Source organism: Hyperoodon ampullatus (genome assembly GCF_949752795.1).
Source record: "Hyperoodon ampullatus genome assembly, chromosome: 2".
Taxonomy (NCBI): Eukaryota; Metazoa; Chordata; class Mammalia; order Artiodactyla; family Ziphiidae; genus Hyperoodon; species Hyperoodon ampullatus.
In genome coordinates, this window is record NC_136915.1 from 27,933,118 (window position 1) to 27,953,692 (window position 20,575).

Here is a 20,575-nt window from a genome sequence, read left to right on the forward strand (position 1 = left end):
CTGCTCGGCTAATTGTGAGCTCCAGGGAACCCACACAAACTACATCAGGTACATGCTTGTCCTCCAGACGCACTGCTCCCTGCAAGGCGCGTGTCTGAGCCCGGGAGGGCTGAGGGACAGAGCTCCTGGCTGTGTTTGCTGTCGGGATGAGAGTGTTATCACGATGTCCTGGGGCTGTGAGTTGGGGGAAACACAGTGGGAAGGTCTGGGGAGCGGCTTGGGTTGTTGGTTCCTTCCATTCCCAGCTCAGCTACTCACCGGGCAGGGCTGCGGGGTGAGGGGTGTCCTGCCTCTGTGGAGAGACCGTGCCCATGATGCTAAAGTGAATGGGGTTGGGTCTGGAGATGGGCACTGGCGCTGGGGGCCAAGCTCTGGGCAAGGGGGCTTGTGGTGGTTTCCCAGCCTCCCAGGGGATGCCCAACTCTCTCCTTTTCTGTCTCCAGGTCTAACTATCAGGCAGTTCTACTCTTTTCTGAGTGCTAGAAGCCTCTGAAGATCAGTCTCCCTCCCTCGACACACAGCTCTGGGAAGGGGCAGCCTCGTGACACTAGGCCACAACTGAATGGAGTGGGGTGGCCACGTGACCCAAGCTGGGCCAATCAGCTAACGGGACCGTGCACGCAGTGACTGACAGATGGCCCCACAGGCCTAGCTCTCCCAGAGGAGATTTGGGAAAAGGGTGTCCCAGCAACATCTCTCCCACCTCTGTTCCTGCCCCCCACCCCATCACTCTTATAAGATCCGTTCTGCTCCAGGTCCCGCTCCAGTCTGACTGGGACAGAATCTAAGAGCAGTCCGGGTCCTGACCAGCTGCTGGGCCCTCGGCTGGCCATTTCCTGCCCCCAGCCCGAGTCTCTGTTGCCATAGATTAGACCTGAGATCCAGCCTGCAGACCTGATGGTCCCCATGCCGGAAAATGTCAAAGCCTACCCCCACCAGGCTTCATCCAGGAACAGGGTGCTGGCCTTAGGAGTCTCGTGACCAAGGTGTGCTCACACGCTACCTGGACCCTCTTCCCTTACTGGCTCAGGTCTCTGTCTAGGTGGAGACACCACCTGTCTGGTTCATCACCTGTCTTGCTCCCCTACTGAGGCAATAGGTTTAAGAAGGTCAGGGTTAAAGGCCAGGTCTCTAAAATCAGACAGCCCTGTATTTGAATCTGGGCTTGACTGTTATCTAGCTGTGAAATGTGGGCATGTGCTATGAATTCTCTGAGCCTCGGTTTCTTCATCTGTGCAATGGGATTCTGTGCTGTTGCATATAAGGTATCCAGGACTGTGCCTGACACAGTAGGTATCTCACAAATGTGAACTATTTTACTCCCTTGCTTAGGTCTGAGAAGAGAGGAGATGGGATCTTATCAGTGCTTTGAACCCTAGCCTCCAGAGAACACAGGGATTAAGGAGATCCCAGAATAGTGTGGCCTCATTTCCCTGGGGAAATACGGATGCCTGCATCCACTCTGGTGAGAGCACAGTGCAGGGGTGAAAGGGCAGGGCGCTCTGTGACACCCAGCATAGCCAGTACACTCGGCAGTCACCTTCCTTCCCGTCCTCAGGCAGCCCCAGCCTGGCCTCCACTGGCTCGTGCTTACTCAGCCTTGCCCAGCTTCCGCCTTTCACTGTAACAGGAATCGGAGAAGGGACCTGCCCCCATTCCAGGGAGGGTGGCAATGTATGTCTTGCAGAGGCCTCTGGGGATTAAATTCAGATAATACTTCTCATCCAGAGGAAATGTTTGCAGATGGCTTATCGAGGAGCCTCCCACGCCAGCCTTTGCCTGCCACTCGACTGCCATTCGGAGTTTGAGCATCCTCAACGTTCCCTCTCCCCCTCCAGGAGGCAGCTGGCCAGCCCCACCCGACGGTTCAGCAGCTCTGAAGCCCTGGCTGAGGAAGTGAACCTCTCAGGTGGCTGGAGAATGGATAGGTTAAACCATCTTGGAGATAGGGGTTGATAAGGTCAGTGAAGAAGCTATCCTAGAGTCAGATGGAGGCTGATTCCCATCCTGCCTCCACAACCATGGGCTCTGTGACCTGGGGAGGCTGCTTTCCCTCTCTGAGCCTCTCTTTCCCCAGTGTGCATCTCATAGTGTGACTATGATGATTCAAGGTGATGCAGTGATGCTCATAAACTCCTGCTGAGGCTTTAAGACACAGCAGCCCTCATTCTTGGTCATGTCATAGCTCTGTGCAGCAAGGGAAACTCGTGGGCAAAGGATCTAACATTTACTGAATCCAAAGCAGTTTGGGGCAGAGATTAAGCACATGGGCCCTGGAAGGCACCTGCCTGGGTTCAAGTCTTGGCTCTACACTTCCCAGCTGTCTAACTTGGGGCCGGTAACTGACCTGCTGTGCACCTCGGTGTCCCCATGTATTTAATATGGATAACAACGGCACGCACCTCATAGAACTCTAGGAGGTTTGCGTGAGATAATGGGTTTACAAGCTCTGAGTACAGGGCTTGGCACATAGCAAGTGCTCAAGAAGCATCCGCTGTTATGGAGGGCCCACTGTGTGCCAGTGCTGTCTGTACGCTACCTGAACAGCACACCAGAGACCCAGCCATTAGCATGGTGGAGCAAACACAGCAGAGGGGAGAGGAAAGAGACAGGAAGGAAGACTTGGAAATGGGGGAGGGGAGAGGTCCTGTTAACGTCTTATATTCGTGGTTTCAAGTGGCGGAAATCCTGATTAAATTGCCATGGAGTAGAGAAGAAATTATCTGCTGCCATAGTCACAATGTAGCTGGCCCCAGGGATGACTAGACCCAGGGACTCAGATGCTACAGGCCCCTGTCTCTGGGTCTGTCTGTGCTGTGCTCTGTCTCTGGCTTCATCCCCGCTCCTGCAGATGGTGCTGCTAGAGGCTGGGACTGTGGCCATACTTAGCAGCTCCCTGATTCACTCTCCCAGCTTCACCTCCAGAGAGAAAACGAAGATCTCTTCCCTTGGGTTCAGTTAGGAAAAGCTCCCTGGGAGCCTCTGATTAGTCTAGCTGGGGTTGTGTCCACTCCTGGGGCGGAGGGCATGGGCCCCTACTAGAGCTCCATGACTGGACTTGGGGACAGTTCTCCCAAAGAAGGAATGGGCTCGAAAGAAGGGAGGGGTGCCAGGCAGATAAAAGATGCCCACTGTGGTTGAAAGAGGCAGGGGTTTGGACAGAAAGATCAGGGGCCACTCTTCCTACTCTGTGGTTGTCAGGGAGGGGCTTTGTCAAGGCCCGTGAGGGGTACCCACAGCTGGCTGTGGGGGTTATCTCCTCAGAGGTGGTCTTGTTCTAGCTCTCATCCTCTCCCCCTTTGCCACAACCTGCCAAAGGTAAACACGTATGCCTGGTCCCCCGCATGCTGACCCTATTCTTACACCTGATCATCTGTCCCATTTCCTGTCCACCTGTCCACTAGCCCACTGGGCTAGGTGCTGACCCCGTACTTGGCTTTGGCTAGCCTCTGCCCAAGAGAGTGGACCCAGGCTCCATGTGTACCTGCCGAGGGGTTCAGTGGGCCATCCAGGTCAGTCTACATGCTGAACTCGGGGCATCTTATGACCTGGGGATAACTTCACCAGATGCATCTGGAATCAGGATCAACCCAGATGGGAAAAGTCTCCCCAGAACCCCATAAGTGTTGAGATTTAGACACCTTCTCTCTTTCCACCTGCTCTCCTCCTGCAGTATTTGGCCTTGTTCCTTGCCAGCTTCCCTTTCTCCTTGGCCCCCAGGGAGTTCCGAGACACTCAGTAGAGGTGAAACACATAGACTTTGGAGTCAAACTAACCTGAGTTTGAGGCCTGGCTCTGCCACTCTTTGCTGTGAAATGAGAACAGAGTTGCAAAGACAGTAAAGATATTTCCTGTATGCCCCTCCCCCAGCTTCCCCTGATATTAGCATCTTACATGACCATGGTCCATGTATCAAAAACTAAGAAATCAACATTGGTACTGTACTATTAGCTCAATGGAAGACTTTATTCACAGTTCCCCAGTTTTTCTGCTAACGTTCCCCAGTTTTTGTTCCAGGATCCAATCCAGTGTTTCTCATTTGCCCTGCACAAATTAATCTCTCTCTCTCTAGGCTTCTGGAGGTGATCTACCTAAAGCAGTATCATTTTTATTAAACTATCATGGTCACATCTGATTGAGTAACATTTCTTGGCATAAGGTCCATGCCAAAGAGCCTAGCCCTGCTTATGACCATGTCTTCCCCACCGGTCTGGCTTCCAGGAAATTTCAGATGCCTCCTACCACCACCAATCCTGAGACATATCCATCCCTCAAACACTGCTTATCGATGGCCATGAAAGCAGCAGCCGCAATGCTCCAGCAACTCAGCTACTGGCTGAAATGTGTGTGCGTGTGCACGAGCCCACATGTGTGCACATGAGTGTGGAGTGAGTGAGTGAATGAACTTAAAGAATAAAAGAGTGAATTAACTGGTAAGCCGGTGAGCGGATTAGTGACTTAATGAGTCAGCGAGAGAGTGAAGTGTGTAAAATTGACTAGGTCACGCTCCCTACTCCCTCAACTAATCCATTAAGGGGAGGCATACATTTCGCATCTTTGTTAACACAAGCAGGGGTTAAGAACAGTACAGGAATAGTTACAGACCACCAGTTGGATGAGAAGGATACTGTGTTCATTTCTTATTGCTGCTTTCACAAATTACTGCAAATTTAGTGGCTTAAAACAACACAGATTAATTATCTGACAGTTCTGGAGGTCAGAAGTCCAAAATGGGTATCACTGCGCCAAGGTCAAGGTGTCTGTGGGGCTGCACTCTCTCCGGAGGCTCTAGGGGTGAATCCGTTGGCTTGCTTTTCCCGGCTTCTAGTGGTTACCTTCATTTCTCGGCCTGTGGTCTCTTTCTGTATCTTCAAAGCCAACCGCGTAGCATCTTCAAATCTCTCTCTGACTCTGACCCTCTGCATCTGTCATCACATCTCCGTCTCTAACTCTGAAACTCCTGCCTTTCTCTGATATGGACCCATGTGATGACATCAGCCCCGCTTGGATAGTCCAGGATAATCTTCCCATCCCCCAATCCTTAACATAAGCATATCTGCGAAGTTCCTTTTGCCACGTAAGGTAACATATTCATGGGCTTTGGGGCCTAGGATGTGGACATCTTCGTGGAGCCATTCTACCTGCCACAGATGCCTTGCTCAGAGGGCAAGTGCAGCACTGATTCCCACCCTAAAGGAGAAAGGGCAGCAGGGGGATGGAGAGAGCATCACGGCATCTATCATGTGCCCCTGCCACGTACTTCTCTTCATGTTGTTGTCGTTATGGCCTGGGATTTTAAAAATTTCCCCAAATTTGATGCTTGTGCCCAAACTTGAGAAACACTGTGACAGATGATATGCCAGGAGCATATGCTGCTACAATTGAGGGTAAAATTTGCCCTAGGATTCCTGGAGAAGGATTAAGAGTGGGGTGCCTCAACCCTGGGTGCACATTCCCATCAGCTGGGGAGATTAAAAAAAACTTATTTTGAAATGAGCATGGAATTGCAAAGACAGTATAGAAATTTCCTGTATACCCCTCCCCTAGCTTCCCTTAATATTAGCATCTTACATAACCATGATCCATGTAGCAAAACTAAGAAACCACACTGGTACATTAATATTGGCTCAATGGAAGACTTTATCGCATCTCCCCGGGTTTCCCACTAGGGCCCCTTTTTGCTCCAGGATCCAGTCCAGCATTTCTCTTGCATGGGGGCATCATGTCTACAGAGTCTCCTCCAGTCTGTTGGCTTCTCAGGCTTTCGTTGTTTTCGCAAGACCTTGAGACTTTTGTCCTGGTCAAGTATTTTGTAGACTGACCTTTAATTTGGGTTGGTCTAATATTTTCTCACGATTAGACCAGGGTTATGGATTTGGGGGAAGAATACCACTGGGTGAGATGCTCTTATTATCGCATCATCGAAGTGGGTGTGTGATATCAGCATGGCCTATTACTGATAGTCTTTGCTTTGATCTCTTGGTTACAGTGGTATCTGCCCCCTTCCTCCACTATAAGGATGTCGCTTGTCCAGTTGGTGTTATCGCTGCCGAGAAAGAGGCTCTCACCACCTCCGAGGTGGGGGAGTCCATCTCAGCCTGCCTAAACAGTGTTTTCCAAATCCACCCATGGATTGTGACCCATTTGCAGGTCACAAGATCAGACTGTGGGGTGCATTTTAAAGAAAAAAATAAAGTAGAGGAGACTATAACAGCATACAATGGAGAAGAAAAGAGTACATCACACACATAGTAGGTATAGTTTCATAAAACTTCTGTTTCTGAAAACTTTATGTGCTCAGAGACCTTATCTTTACAATGGGGATAAAAGTAGCACGCCCCGACTTGCATCCCGCACACAGGGTTGTCACGAGGATTAGATGAGCTGATACGGGTGAAGTGCTTAGAACAGAGGCACACATTAGGCATTGTATCAATTATTATTATGAAGTGTGCACGTGCATAAATGGGTCACGGTGTAAAATACATTTCTTATTGTAGACTGCAATCCAAAAGCTTGCAAATACTGAACTCACATCTCTAGACTGGGGTGGGCAGGCTTATGAGCCCCAACCCAACGCCTGTGTTTGTGAAGTTTTACTGGTGCACAGCCACTCATTCGTTTACGTGTTGTCCTTTGAGCTACGATGGCAGAGCTGAGAACTTGCAACAGAAAATGCATGGCCCACAAAGCCTGCACTATTTACTACCTGGACCTCCAGAGCAGCACCCCTGCCTGGAGGTCATCTCATGGTACAAAGGACATTAGACACTTCTTCCTAAGCCACGTGGCCTTGTCCTGCCACCACCCGGCAGGCACACTGGCCCCTGCAGGCCCCTCTGGGCTGTGTGACTGCCCAGCACTCAGGCCTCCAGAAGCTCAATACCCTTCTACTTTGGATGGATGCCCACACTTGCTTTATTTATCCACCTCTGCTGTTCGCTGTTCACGGTGGAAGGTTAGAAACACAGCACACTGGTCAGGGTCCCAGCAGGAAACAGATGGCCACTCAAATTAGAATAATTTGAGGAGTGTTTAACAAAGACGCTATTTACAAAGGGATGGGCAAGGTGTTGGAAAGCCACAAGGGAGACCTGAATCCTCAGAGGCTAGTAAAGGTGGAGCTCTTACCACCCTCAGCAGGGGGGACAAGGAGAGGGAACCTGGAAGGAGAGTCATTTCGAGAGGATGCCTTAAGAGGAGATGGGGCTTTCAGTCTGGGGATGGGGAGCCAGCTCCAGGCAATCCCGCGGGGAGGGAGCCAGAAGAGTAACTGCCTTGACCTCACCTCCCTCCCTCCCTGATCTCCTGCTGGGGTCCCCAGTGGTCAAACTGAAGTGGAAGCCAGAAGGCCTAGGAGCCACTGATGTGGTCCATATGGGTCAGCTTCCCAAGACAGGGAGCAGGCTGGGGAAGGATGGAAAGGAGCAAACCTCAAATGCCAGCGCACACAGCATCGATTTAGAAAGTCTGGTATATTTACTTCTCCCGCAGCTGCACTAGACAAAGGGGTGCCCTGCTTCACCCCGCCAAGTCGAGAATGTGGCCCCAACACCAAAGGACTGTCATAGGTTTCACCTTAACTGTCTTCTCTTCCTAGATCTGCTAGGCTCCGGATGGCTATTCCTGGATCTTATCATCCTGAGAGGGGGTACAAGGTTGTGAACAGAGGCACAGATGAGCTGCTGGGTGTTTTGTGCGTCTGAGCTGAAGCTGATTATCATGTCTGGATGTTAGGCAAGTTCTTCCTCACAACCCAGCCTCCTACCTCAGGAAGAAGCTGTGTCTCATTCATCTTGGCAGCCCAGCTCAAGTCCAACAGACAAGACGAGCCAACCTCTGGCCACCGTGGGACAAAGAACCTGAGTGGCAAAAAGCTCCCTAGGCTGAGAAGTGTCCCCAGATTAAACTGTTCCCACTGGCCAGACCTCTCTGCCCCCACCACTAGCCCAGACTCCCTGAGCTGGTATCTGGTATCTCACGGGCTCCCCAGTCCGGCCACAGAACTAAAGCATGTCACTGGGAGGGTCTTTCCTGGCCAGTGGAACACTGATTCCACATCACTGATTTCATAGATGAAACATGATAGGCTTACAGGAAGGAAGGGACTGGCTTGGGTAGCCCAGCCACCTCGTGGCGAGCTGGGACTAGAATTCAGGATTGGAGACTCTAGTCAATATCCATCTTTCTTTTATGTAACATGGAAGGTGAAATCGGTTGTGGAGCCCTGGAAATGGCCTTGGCCAAAATTCAAAATGTGGTCTAGCCTCAGGCAAGTTTCAGTGTCAGACTCAGTTCAGCTGCTGAGGCCATGCACCCGGACCCTAGGCCCCCCAGGCAGCAGCTCTGTGCAGGTGGGATGAAGCAGAGGCTCCAGTCAGGCAAATCGGTTCAAATCCAGATCCAACCTGTTAGTGGCTGTTTTACCTTAAACAGGTTAATTTTATGTTAATGAGGCTCAGTGTTCCAGTCCTGTAAACTTGGCTCTGTCGACAACCACTGAGTGGTGTCAACTCCATGACCAGGTAAGCAAGTACTTCGCAATGTCCAAAGGTCAATAAATGACACTTTTCTTTTCTTTTCCCTCCAGTTGGAAGACTGACGGAATATTTTCAACTTTTTTCTCAGAAAGCCAGAGGCCGACTAGCTTGAGTGTAGCTGCTAGAGCTTTGTGCTCTAGCCCCAGGAAACGGGGACCCCTGGGATAAAGGCCGGGGGGCCTCCTGATAGGCCAAGGATTCTGCCTCATTTTCATGGACTCAGGCGTAATTAATAAAATCTTAAGGTTCTCCTCCCTTCTTCCCTAACCTCCACCCCACCCCCAGTTTCCTCAGAGAAACGAAGAGCTCAGGCGTATAAGCCAAGGGCTTGGGTTTTAAATTAGACAGCTTTGTCCTGACAGGAACCGAGTCACAGCGGTCATACCTGATTATTTTTAGAGTTACTGCTAAACTCTTTGTACAGGATGAGCTGCCACTGTTCAAGGCAAACAGAAAGACTTCACATTTTATCATGACAGCTCTGGAGCCATCCACCTCCTCGTGTTCATTATTTCCAACCTGTCTTTGGAAGGGATGAGGCGGCATCTTGACAATCATACGGCGGGGAAGGCAGACCCCGTGGCTTGTTACTACATCCGAGGGATGGAAAGCTCCCCAACTGAGCAAAGCCCACTGCCTCCAGGAAACCAAGGAGAAACATTCCGGGGTGGGGGGGGGCCGGTACTGCTCCAGAGCCTTCTCTGGATGAACCATTATCTTTCACGAGAAGCAAAATTTGACCGCCAAGTAGCCAACCAATAAGAGCACCTGTATGCAAATGCCACCAGCACTGGCCTGGAGTGGCCAGCTTGTGAGTGATGTCACAATCCCCTCTGACCCAACAATGCCACCACCACTGAAAAGGCCACCCCTGCCTGCAGCTCTTACAGAGAGAAACATTCACCGCCAGCAGAGCACCTTCTAACTGCTCCTGGAGTGTGGCGGACAAAAGTCTCTGAGTTACTAGATCCAGAAAATAAAATGGCCTTATGAACATGGGAAGAGCAGTCCAGCTAAAGCCCAAGGCCAATGTCTCTTCTTACATCCGCTTTTTGATGAATTACAGAAACAAGTTCAAGGAGCAGCAGCCAAATACCTACCTTGGCTTTAAAGAGTTCTCTAGAAAGTGTTCGCAAAAATGGAGGTCTATCTCAAAGCACGATAAGGCCACATATGAAGACGTGACTAAGCTCTACCAAGCCTGATACCAGGAAGAGATGATGAATTACCCTGGCAGGAAGAAGAAGCAGAGAAAGCGGGACCCCCACGCACCCAGACGACCTCCATCGTCCTTCCTACTCTTCTGCCAAGACCACTATGCCCAGCTCAAGTGGGAGAATCCAAACTGGTCAGTAGTGCAGGTGGCAAAGGCCTCGAGGAAGATGTGGTCAGCTGTGACTGACAACGACCAGCAGCCTTATGAACAAAGGGCAGCTCTCCTGAGAGCTAAGTACCAAGAGGAACTGGGCATCTACCATAATGCCAGGAAGAAGAACCTCCAAGGGTCGGCTAAGAACCAGCGCAGAGGGTTCAAAAAAACTGTCAGACACAGCTGACAGATCCAATTGGAAATAAAATGCCATTCTACCGTACTGCTGTCCCTGGTCTCGTGTGTAGCGTTAGAGGGTCCATCGCTGCCGCTTTGGGCAACAAGTGAGTGGCATGGTGGAGCTGAGATCAGGGTTTGGGAACTGATCCCAGGAGGGGCTGGCTTTGGGACAAGAGTCTGAAGAGTGTGTGGTCCGTACTTACCGGGCTTGGCTTGGGCAGGCAGGGTGGGGTGGGAATTTCCAGGTGTAAAGAAGCTAGGAGTCCTGGGGGTGGGAGCAGCCTGGCCCTAAGTGGTTCTCCAGGGTGGAGGACCCTACTCAGAGTGAAGTGAGCAAACGCCAGCCCTGCCACCCTCCTCGCCAGGAGGGCAAAAGGCCTGGAGTCCAGGTCAGGCTCCCAATTCAGGCCCCAGCAGAGGCTGGGAAACTGGAGTTGAGGTGGGCCTTAAGGGACTCAGTGTCTCCAGGGATTCCAGAACTGGTCCTCCAGCAAGGCTTAGATACTATTAGTGGGTCAGGATGAGGCTCCAGTGGTGGTCCCTAGTCTAGCCACTAGGATGAAGCATGAGGCTGATTTTACAAAAAGAGGCGTCTGACGCTGCCCCAAGTACTATAACTTGGAGAGAACCCTTTTCTCCACATTTTGGTGAGCATCTCCCCGGTCATTTTTCTGTGGACGTAAGCACAACACACAGAGTGGACATTTGTTGCCTGTATGACCACCGCGGCATCCATTCCCTTTCTCCTGCTCACAGCACACCAACTCCATCCTGACCAAGGCTGGATCAGATGGAATCCCCCTGGCTACAGTGATTGGCTCAGTGATGGTCATGTGACCCAAGTTGGTCCAATCAGAGTAGATCTCAGGAATTGTATAAGGAATCCTAGGGGAGGCTGTTGGCAGCCATTTGCCTCATTCTCAGGCCAAAATATTAGTCCCTTTGGCATCCTGGACCTTTCACTGAAGATAAGCCCACACGTTTTGGATTTTGTCTAAGATAGTTTGAGTTCGGTTTTCTGTCACTTAAAATGAGTCAAAACTTGTCATTTGATACAAATGGGATTGTTCCATCTACTATAAATGTATTTTTCAGGCAATAATACACTGTGGGCAACGTTTCATACCAATCTAGATTGATATGGAATATTTTGAAATGGCTCTTGACTTCTGATATCAAAGAGACTGGGCCAAAATACAAAATTTTTCTGTCACCAGGTTCTGCATGCAAAAGACTTCCCTAATTCCAGCTCTAAACCCCAATTCCATGAGGGATCTGCATCTCTGTAGCCTGCTGTTGTTTCAAATTTTACTTTTGGAACAAAAATTAAAATACGTATCTTTGAATAGCCTTTTAGAACGGGGTCAGCCTTTAGGGGGTGAGAGGTAATAGAGTGGAGTGATTTAGAAATTCAGGGTCTGGAATCAGGCCATTTACAAAGGGATCCCATGCGCCAGACCCCGTGCTGGGTACCAGGAGGCCCAACGCGGTCTACTGTTAGGTTCCTGCCCTGACGAGAGGGATGGACACGGGCATAAACCACAGCCCTACAAGGCCTGAGGAGAGTGTAGACCGCACAAAGAGCTGGGGGTGGGAGCGAGTACCACCTACCAAGGCAACTGCTCAAGTCTTCATGGAGGAAGCAGCTTTATGCTCCTCGGCAACCTTGTACACATGCTGGCCAGATACCTGCTCCCCCTCTCCTATTGCCCACAGGTGCTCTTCCAACTTGGCTCTGCTTCCCCTACAGCCCAACCTCCGATCTCTCAGGAGACACCCTCATTTCCTGCTTCACTGACAATATGGAGATCATCAAACAAAGCACTGTCGGTTTTCTTCTTTCTCAGCGTGAAATCCACAGCCATCTTCCCTCCTGGTCTCACGCCTCATAGCCAGAACCCTCTCACTATCCTTTACCCCACCAACCTCGGGCCCTTGCTCCTCCTGTAAAGATGCTGACTCTCCAGCCTGTAAGCTTGCCGTCCTGACACAAGTGGTTCTGATCACTGGCAGGACCTTGGGCAGGTAAGTTCTCGTTCCTCTGTCTCAGGTTTCTCATCTGTGCAAAGGGGATGATGCCTGCCCCTCAGGTTGTTTTAGTGATTAAATGATGTAACGCACGCAAAAGCATGTGGCACAGTCCTCAGCACATAAAAGGTACTGTGGTTGACCCTCTAGGGCAGCTGTCCTATGATTTCCCCCTCCTGGTGTTCACACCCTGGTACGACACCCCCTCCCATTAAATGTGGGCAGAACCTGTGACTTCCCTTTTTTTTTTTTTCCTTTTTTGGCCGCGCCACACGGCATGCGGGATCTTAGTTCCCCGACCAGGGGTTGAACCTGCGCCCCCTATAGTGGAAGGATGGAGTCTTAACCACTGGACTGCCAGAGAAGTCCCCCTGTGGCTTGCCTTTAACCAACAGAATAGGGCAGGGGAAATGGGACATGATTTCCTCTGTGATTACGCCATGGTATATACAACTCTATCTTGCTGGTGGATTTGCTCTATAGAGGTTCTTCCTGCTGGCTTGATGAATTAAGTGGCCAAGCTGGGGAAGCCCACATGGCAAGGAACTGTGGGGAATCTCTAGGAGTTGAAGGTGCCTCGGACCAACAGCCAGGAAAAAAACCCCAAAGCTCTCAGTCCTACAAACACAAGAAACTAAGTGCTGCAGCAACCATGTGAGCAGGGAAGTGTATCCTTCCCCAGATGAGCCTCCACATGAGAACTCAGCCCTGGTTAACACCTTGATTGCAGCCTTGTGAGACCTCAAGTGGTGGACCCAGCTAAGCTGTTACCAGATTCTGACCCAGAGAAATGAGGAGATAATGAACATGTGTTTTTTTTGGTTTTTTTGCAGTACGCGGGCCTCTCACTGTTGTGGCCTCTCCCATTGTGGAGCACAGGCTCCGGACGCACAGGCTCAGCGGCCATGGCTCACGGGCCTAGCCGCTCCGTGGCATGTGGGATCTTCCCGGCCCGGGGCACGAACCCGTGTCCCCTGCATCGGCAGGTGGACTCTCAACCACTGCGCCACCAGGGAAGCCCAAACATGTGTTGTTTTAAGCCAACAAGTTTGTGGTAATTGGCTACACAGCAATAGATAACTAATACAGTACTCAATAAATGCCAGCTTCCTTGTCATCTTAAAATAAACCATCTTTAACTTTCTTTCTCCCTCCAGCCTCGACCCCACCTGTTTAATTTCTTTTCCTTTGCTACCAACCTCTGGAAGGTGGCGGACGCCCCCCAGTGCTAATTAGATCCTGACTTATACTCTGCAGTGGTTCCAGTGAGGCTGTCTTGTTTCCAGCCTTGCTCTTGGTGGGCAGCGGCTGTGTGTTACATGACAGTCCCCTCTGGGAACAGGGCCCACACACAGCTGGACCCCAGCCCTCATGCCACTCTTTTCTGGTTTCCTCTGTGATTAATTATGTGGATGTGGGTGGCTAAGTCAGAGTTTTGACAACAGTTTGCAGCGCCCCCGCTGAAAACTAACTCTATTAACAGTCCTTTATGAAAAAGCCGACAGGAGGTTGTGAATCTGCTGGCTTCTAATGACTGTAATGTAATGACAGTGAAGGGGGAAGGAGGGGAGGAGGAGAAGTAGGGGGAGCCTGAGTCTAAGATAATGGGCGAAAGGAAAAGCAGGTAGAAAACCTGGTGTGGTACCAGCATTCTACGCAGACCCACTCGGCTGGGCTCAGGGGCCCCTGCCCTCGGGAAGAAGGAGGCTGAGCCTTTGGGCCCATGGCTGTCTTAATGCCTGAATCACTCCACTCTGACCCTTCTCTCCCAGAGCCTTTTCCTGTGTTCATTTATTCAGCAAATATTCATGTCAATCTTAAACCTGCAACGTACCAGGAACTGTTCTAGTACCAGGGAGGCAGCGAGGCCCCTGATCTCTTATAAATAAACAAGTCAACAAATAAACACACCAGGTCATTTTTTGATAGTGTCAAGTGCTCTGAAGAAAATAAACCGGGCTAATGAGATAAACAATGACAAGTGGGGTTGAGGGCACTTTAAATGGGTGGTCAGAGAAGATGACATTTGGGTTTTGATTTAAAGGACAGGAAGGAGCCAGGCCTGCCAAGGCCTTAGGGAAGAGTTGTTCAAGTAGAAGGACAGCAAGTGCAAAGATCCTGAGGCAGGAGTGAGCTTGGCATATTAGACAGAGGGAGGCTAGAATGACTGGACGGGTGAGTGAGTGGCTGAGATGCAGTTGGAGAGGACAGGCCTTGGCAAGGAGTTTATTTTGAAACCTAAGGGCTATGGGAGCCAAAGAGGCTTTTCTGCAGGGGGATCCATGTGCTTCCATTTCCACTTCCGGTTAATGGTCATTCTAGCGTCTTCAAAGACTACCAAGGCCAATAAGGGGATGCTAGCGCCTCCCAGGTCTGCAAGAGAAAGAGGCAAGGCTAGCGAATACCAAATCCATGACCTTCTTCCCTTTTGGAGGGGAGATAATCAGGAGCCTCTACTTGGTCCTCCTGGGAGCAGCTGTAAGCTAAAAATCAAATGTGGAAGCTGTGAAACGTCTCTCCCTGTGATTTGTTTTCCCAGAGATGGGGGGAAGGACAGGCACAGGTGGCAAAATATTCCAGGAGCACACTGCTTCCCAGGCCTCAGATTTCCATGTGGAGCAGCTCCCACTAGACCAGTGGTTCTCAACTTTGAGGCTGCATTAGAATCACTTCAGACCTTATTAAGATACAGAATGCTGGGCCCCACCCCTCGAGTTTGATTCAATTCTTCTGGGAGTTGGGCCTATAATTTGCATTTCTGAAAGTTCCCAGGTGGTATTGATGCTGCTGGTCCCAGGACCACGGAGGAGTTCTTTCTCCTCACGCAGCCCTGGCATTTACTCTGAAGAGGAGGCATCACTGATCTGCCTAGTGATGTTGAGAGAGAGGAAGGGCTGACCTGCTCTTCCCTCCTCCCCCAGCCAATGCCAGCTGCAAAGTGTGTTCAGGTCTGCTCTCCAACCAGTCCATCAGTAATCAAGGTGAAAGGCTGATCCTCATCTGTCTTTCTCTTTCATCTGCCAACTGATTCTGAACTTGACAAAGGAGTAAGTATTTGTTTGTTTATTCATTTTGGGGGCTTCCCTCAAATCCCAACGGAGAAGTCGATTCCAGTTGCAAACAATCGATGAGCATCTGGGCCACACAGCCTCTCTGGGATCTTAGAGTTGATTTCAGCCTCCACTAAAGCATGTGTGGGGACAAAAAGGTCCAATTTCTGGGCCTATAAGACTGAGATCAGGCCCCTGGCCAGGGTGAGGTCATCAGGGTGAAGTCACAAAGCCCTGGCCCCTTTGTGTCTTGTCATGCACCTCTAATCACACGCCCACAAACAATACCTGCCCTCCAGGTGTGCTGGAGGATAAACGAAATGTCTGGGACATCCTTGTAAATGAAGTCTGATGTGTAAGAAGTGCCCAGCGGATGGGTGTGCCTGCCCTGGTCTCTAAGGGATGGTTCAAAGAAGGAGAGAACAACACACACAAAGGCAGTTCAAGCAGGAGAAAGAGCTTGGCTAAAGCCCAAAAGGGGGTCATGTGACCCTGCAGACTGGCCTTGACCTCTGGGTGGATCGGCAGTGACACACTGAGCGTTCCCGCCTGGCCATCCCCTTGTAACAGCTGCCTTGCAACAGCTCCCCCTATTGTTGCTCCCTTTCCAGTTCTTTCTCTGCTCCAGCTGGCTGAGCGATATTTGAAGACTCCTCCCCGTCAGCAGTGAAACATTTCAGTGGTTGCCCCTCACTACGGGAGTCTGACACAGGAAAATCAGGCCATGGCTGCCTCATGAGTTGCACTGTCGCCCACGCTCAGCTTCTGAAATGGCTCCCAGTGAACCAGGCCTTCTGGGATTCACACCCTTGTGGGATTCCTCCCTTTGAGTGTGGGTTGGACCTAATGACTTCCTTCTAATGCACAGGATAGGGCCGAAGTGATAGGATGTCACTGCTTCGGACTGGACTAGGCTATGAAAGACTCTCTCTGGCTCTCTCTCTTTCTCGCTTGCTCAAAGCAAACTGACATGTTGAAAGCCACCCTGTAGAGAGGCCCACATGGCAAGGAATTGAGGGTGGCTTCTGGCCAATGCCCAGCAAGGAACTGAGGCCCTCAAACAGCTGGCAAGGACCTGAATCCTGCCAGCAACCGTGAGTAAGCTTGGAAGTAGACACCTTTATTGCAACTTTATGACAGGCTCGGCTGAGCCGTACCTGATTCCCGACCCGTAGCAACTAAGGTGATAGATGTGGTTTCATGGCACTGAGGTTTGGGATAATTTGTTACAAACTGAAATAGATAATGAATACAGATTTTGGTATCAAGAGGGGGATAGTGCCATGAAAAATATCTTAAAAAGTGAGATGTCTTTGGAACTAGGCAGTGGGTAGAGGCTGGGAGTATTCTGAAGACCTTGTTAGAGAAAACTGGACTTGGAGGATGTTGCCGGTGAAGGCTCAGAAGGAAGTGAGAACACGTTACTGGAAACTGGAAGAAAGGGATCCTTGTTATGCAGTGGAAGAAAGTTTAGCGACAATGTCGTCTGCAGGGATATGGAAGGCAGGACATGCACCAAATCAACTTTGTGATCTAGCTAAGGAGGTATCCAAGCAAAGGGTTGAAGGTACTGGCTGGTTTCTTCTTGCTGCTTATGTGAGAAGAGAGATAAATTGAGGGAAAGGTGGTTGAAAGGAGCCAGACTTCATAGTTTGGAAAGTTCTCAGCCTCCCAAGACAGCAAAGAATGCTAAAATTAAGAGATGGCTTTGAGCAGTGTCGAGAAAAGGTGGTCTGGAGATAAAGCTGAGGGTGTGACTGTGCAGCCTTTGGCTAAGACCTAGGAAAGATCAAAGGACTGTAGTGTTATTCAGCCACATAAAGGCCCTTTAAAGAGATTAGGGTGGGCCTTACAGATCCTCAAGATCAAACAATAGGGCCTCTGGGAAGCATATGAGCAGCGTCCCTTGGCCTTCTTAGCGGAAGCCCAAGGTAGAGAAGTTTAGTTCAAAGAAATCTGTGGTTGTGGCTTTTGTGCGAGAGCGACTCTCAATGAAATTTACAGAAGACCCACAAAGTTTTGGAGAAAACTTTTATCAGAAGAAACACTGTCAGCTTGGACTAAAAAGGACAGAGACAGTACAAAACAAAAAGAGGTCACTGGACTCCCAAAATTCTCAGCAGGAAGCAGGCTGAAGAAAAGTCAGCTTCAAACATGCACTTCCTTTCATGGAGGGGGAAAAAAAAAAAAAAAGGAAGACTCAGAGGGAGAAACCAAGAACTCAGAAGGTGGAGTTAAATATTCCCAGATTTTAAAACTAATCAAGAAACTTCCAAGATATTCCTGGATGGATTTCAGAATTGTTATGGACCAGGGACTTTTTTCTGCCCCACATTGTCCACCCCTTTTGAGTAAGAATGTCTAGAGCCATTACCCTGTACCTATCCCACCACTGTATGTCAGGTGTGTGGGGACAGAGAACTTGTCTGTCTAGTTTTGCAGAGCTACTGATCCAGAGTAACAGTACTCTAGGACCTGTACTCAAGGAACTATACCCAAGAGCCTCAACCACACTTGAACTTGATTTAGATGGTGAGATTCTGGACTTTGAGCTGATGCTTTCACGGGATGAGGCTTTTGGGGGCCTTGGGAAGGGGTAACTGTGTGTCTCATGTGGCAAGGACATGAATCATTGGGGGCCGAGGGCAGCTGGCGGTAGGCAGCTTCAAAAGTGACTAAACGGTCTTTGTCTCTTGGCATTCACACCCTTGTACAGCCCCCTCCCCTGGTGTGCGGGCTGGACCTAGTGACTTCCAACACAGGGAATACAGCAAAAGTGACGGTCTGCCACTTCTGAGATTAGGTTATAAAAGACTGTGACTCCTGTCTTCCTCTCTCTCGGAGTCGCTCTGACGAAGCCAGCAGCCATGTTCTACCCTATAGAAAGGAACGGAGGTAGCCTCTGGTCAACAGCACTGAGGAACTCAAAATCCTTCAAAGCACCCTGGGAATAAGCTTGGAGCAAATCCTTTTCCCCAGCTGAGCTTTGAGATGATCACAGCCCTGGAATACTCCTTGATGGCAGCCCTGTGAGAAACTCTAAGCCTGGAGAACCCAGCTGAGCCACACCCAGATTCCTAACATGCAGACAAGGTGAGATAATAAATATTGCTTCAAACCATAAGTTTTGGAATGATTTGTTAAACAGGAATAGATACTTAATACACCCACCCTAAGGTCCTGCCCTACAGTATTTCTCCCAGAAACACTATACTCTCCTCAGGGCCTTTGCACATGCTACTCCAGGGTGAACTCATCCTACCTTTTAGGTCTGGTAAACTTCCACCTTCAGACAAGACTCAGGTCAAGTGTCCCTTCCTCCAGGAAGCCCTCTTGGACCCTCCCACCCTCTTCTGTGCTCCCATATCACATCACCATCTCGTTCATATCACATCTTAACTAGTGTTTGTCTTGACTAATGAAGGAGGGCAGGTGCCTTGCCTTATTCATCCTGGTACCCTTAAAATCTAACACAATGCTTGACATGAAGTAAAATAATAACAGAAAACTTATTTATGTACTTTTGCCATGCCTGGTAGTGTTTGAGGCAATTTACATGTACCGATCTTATTTACTAATAAACTGAATGAGGCAGAAACTTTAAACACCCGCATTTTGCAGATGAGGAACTGAGACTCTAGGCAAGGCGCTTGGTGCTGGAAAATGAGCAATGGAACCCGGAGAGGCTCCTCCCGTCCCGGGCTTGGCAGTGTCAGTTCCCTCCTCTCTCTCGGGAACTCTACACAGGCAGAGTTGGGCCAGGAGGCCTCCTGAGCACCCAGACACACACTCTGTGTTTGGCATTTCCGGAGAAGTACCTGGATCTTTCCCTTGGTGCCTCCAAGGAAGGGCTTGGCTGTCACCCAGAGAATTTGTTGGGCACCAGAAATCACACCTCCAGCTCTCTGCTCACAGCTGTGCCTCTGGCCCGCAGGCAGGATAAGCGTTTTCCCGCCCTCACACCCTGTCATTACAAACCATGTAAATTCCTCGATACTCATGTTGAAATGAACAGATGCGGCTCTGTATTTTTAATGCATTATCTGCAATTAGCAGCAATGGGCATGAAAGAACTCTGCGGTCCCTGGGGCTGCCCCTGGTGGATGCAGCTGCGAGTACATTTGCGCTGAAGAATCCAGCCCGGCTCCTCTGGCCCACGCGGCTCTGGCGAGTGGGTGAGGGAGCGTCCATTCGCACAGCGTCTGCTCTGCCAGGAAGCAGAAGGGGGCCTGCCGACACCTGATGGTCACTCCACTGCCGACCTGGCCCTCCTGCCATCCCCCCCACCATGCTGTCTAAACACCCTGAGAGGATGTCCTCCACCCGGATATCACAGGTGATAAAGGTTTTTACGGGCTTGGGGTCTGCAGTGTGGAGTAAAGGTCTGTGAGAAAATGCAAAGGGGCGCGCTGCCGTGCCCGGGGCAAACGTAAGGGGGTGTCCGCACGGATTTCAGAGAAGAAGGTGCGGGTTGGTGAGAGGTACGTGTGCACACCAGCTCTGTCCGAAGGAGGAAGATATTTTTGGTAATACAGAAGTGGAGCTTTGCTCTGGATTGGATGCTGTCAGGAAGTCAATATACTTCTACCATTGGGTACTTAATAAATTTTATCTAGAAGGTGGGAGGAATGAAGCAAGACTAAAGTTGGAATTGGTAAAGAAGCAGCTGTCACTCATGTTAGCCGAGAGGGAGGGGGATAGTCGGTCACTTTTGTTTTCGGTAATGTCCTTGTTTGTGTCTGAGTTCAGATGTGGTTACGAAGTAGTCTTGTTTTTGTCTTAATCCATCACAGTCGTGAAGCGCTCACATGCCAAAGTCTAGGTGTGGGGTACAGGCCAGCTCCCAGCACCAGGCCAGCCTCTGGTCCTCAGGGGCTGCTGTTCCCTTTCCCAACAGGCCCTGTTATTGTGCCAGCTTACAGAAATAAAGAAATTGAGGCTCAGAGAGTTGCCAAAGCTAAGAAGTGGTGCTGTGATTCCAGCATCACTGGAACTTCAGTGGGTGCTGAGGGACTCAGGGGACAGGAGGGGAAGGGGTATGACTATAGGAAGCCAGGCTGACCAGGAAGGGGACTGGCTACGATGGTGAAATAGAGAGAACATAGGATTTGGAGCCAGAGATCTCCACCTTCGAAATCTTTCCCTGCCACTTACTAGCTACCCGGCCCTGGGCAATTTTCTGGACATCTTAGGTCCAATTTCTTCTTTTGCATGATGGGAATATAAAAGTCTGTTTCCCACAGTTATTGTGAGAAAAAAAATGGAAGAGACACAGTATAAGGCACCTATGCAACACTGGGGGACAGAAGAGTCCCCTCTGAGCACTTCCTGTGTGCCAGCCACTGTTCTCAGTATCTCACATGTACAGACTCATCTAACACAGCCGCCCCGTGAGGCAGGTTCTATTA

The 20,575-nt window shown here is 50.2% G+C and overlaps 2 protein-coding genes across 2 annotated transcripts in view; one reads left to right on the plus strand and one right to left on the minus strand.

The window, feature by feature from the left end:
* CSMD2 (CUB and Sushi multiple domains 2) overlaps nt 1-20,575 on the minus strand; it is a gene marked incomplete at both ends in the record, with an annotated part of 669,667 nt that overhangs the window by 353,474 nt on the left and 295,618 nt on the right.
* Nucleotides 9,530-10,096, plus strand: HMGB4 (high mobility group box 4; the record flags this gene model as incomplete). Its single annotated transcript, XM_079697475.1, is given in 2 exon segments — nt 9,530-9,742; nt 9,746-10,096. Coding segments are annotated over 2 exon segments (564 nt in total).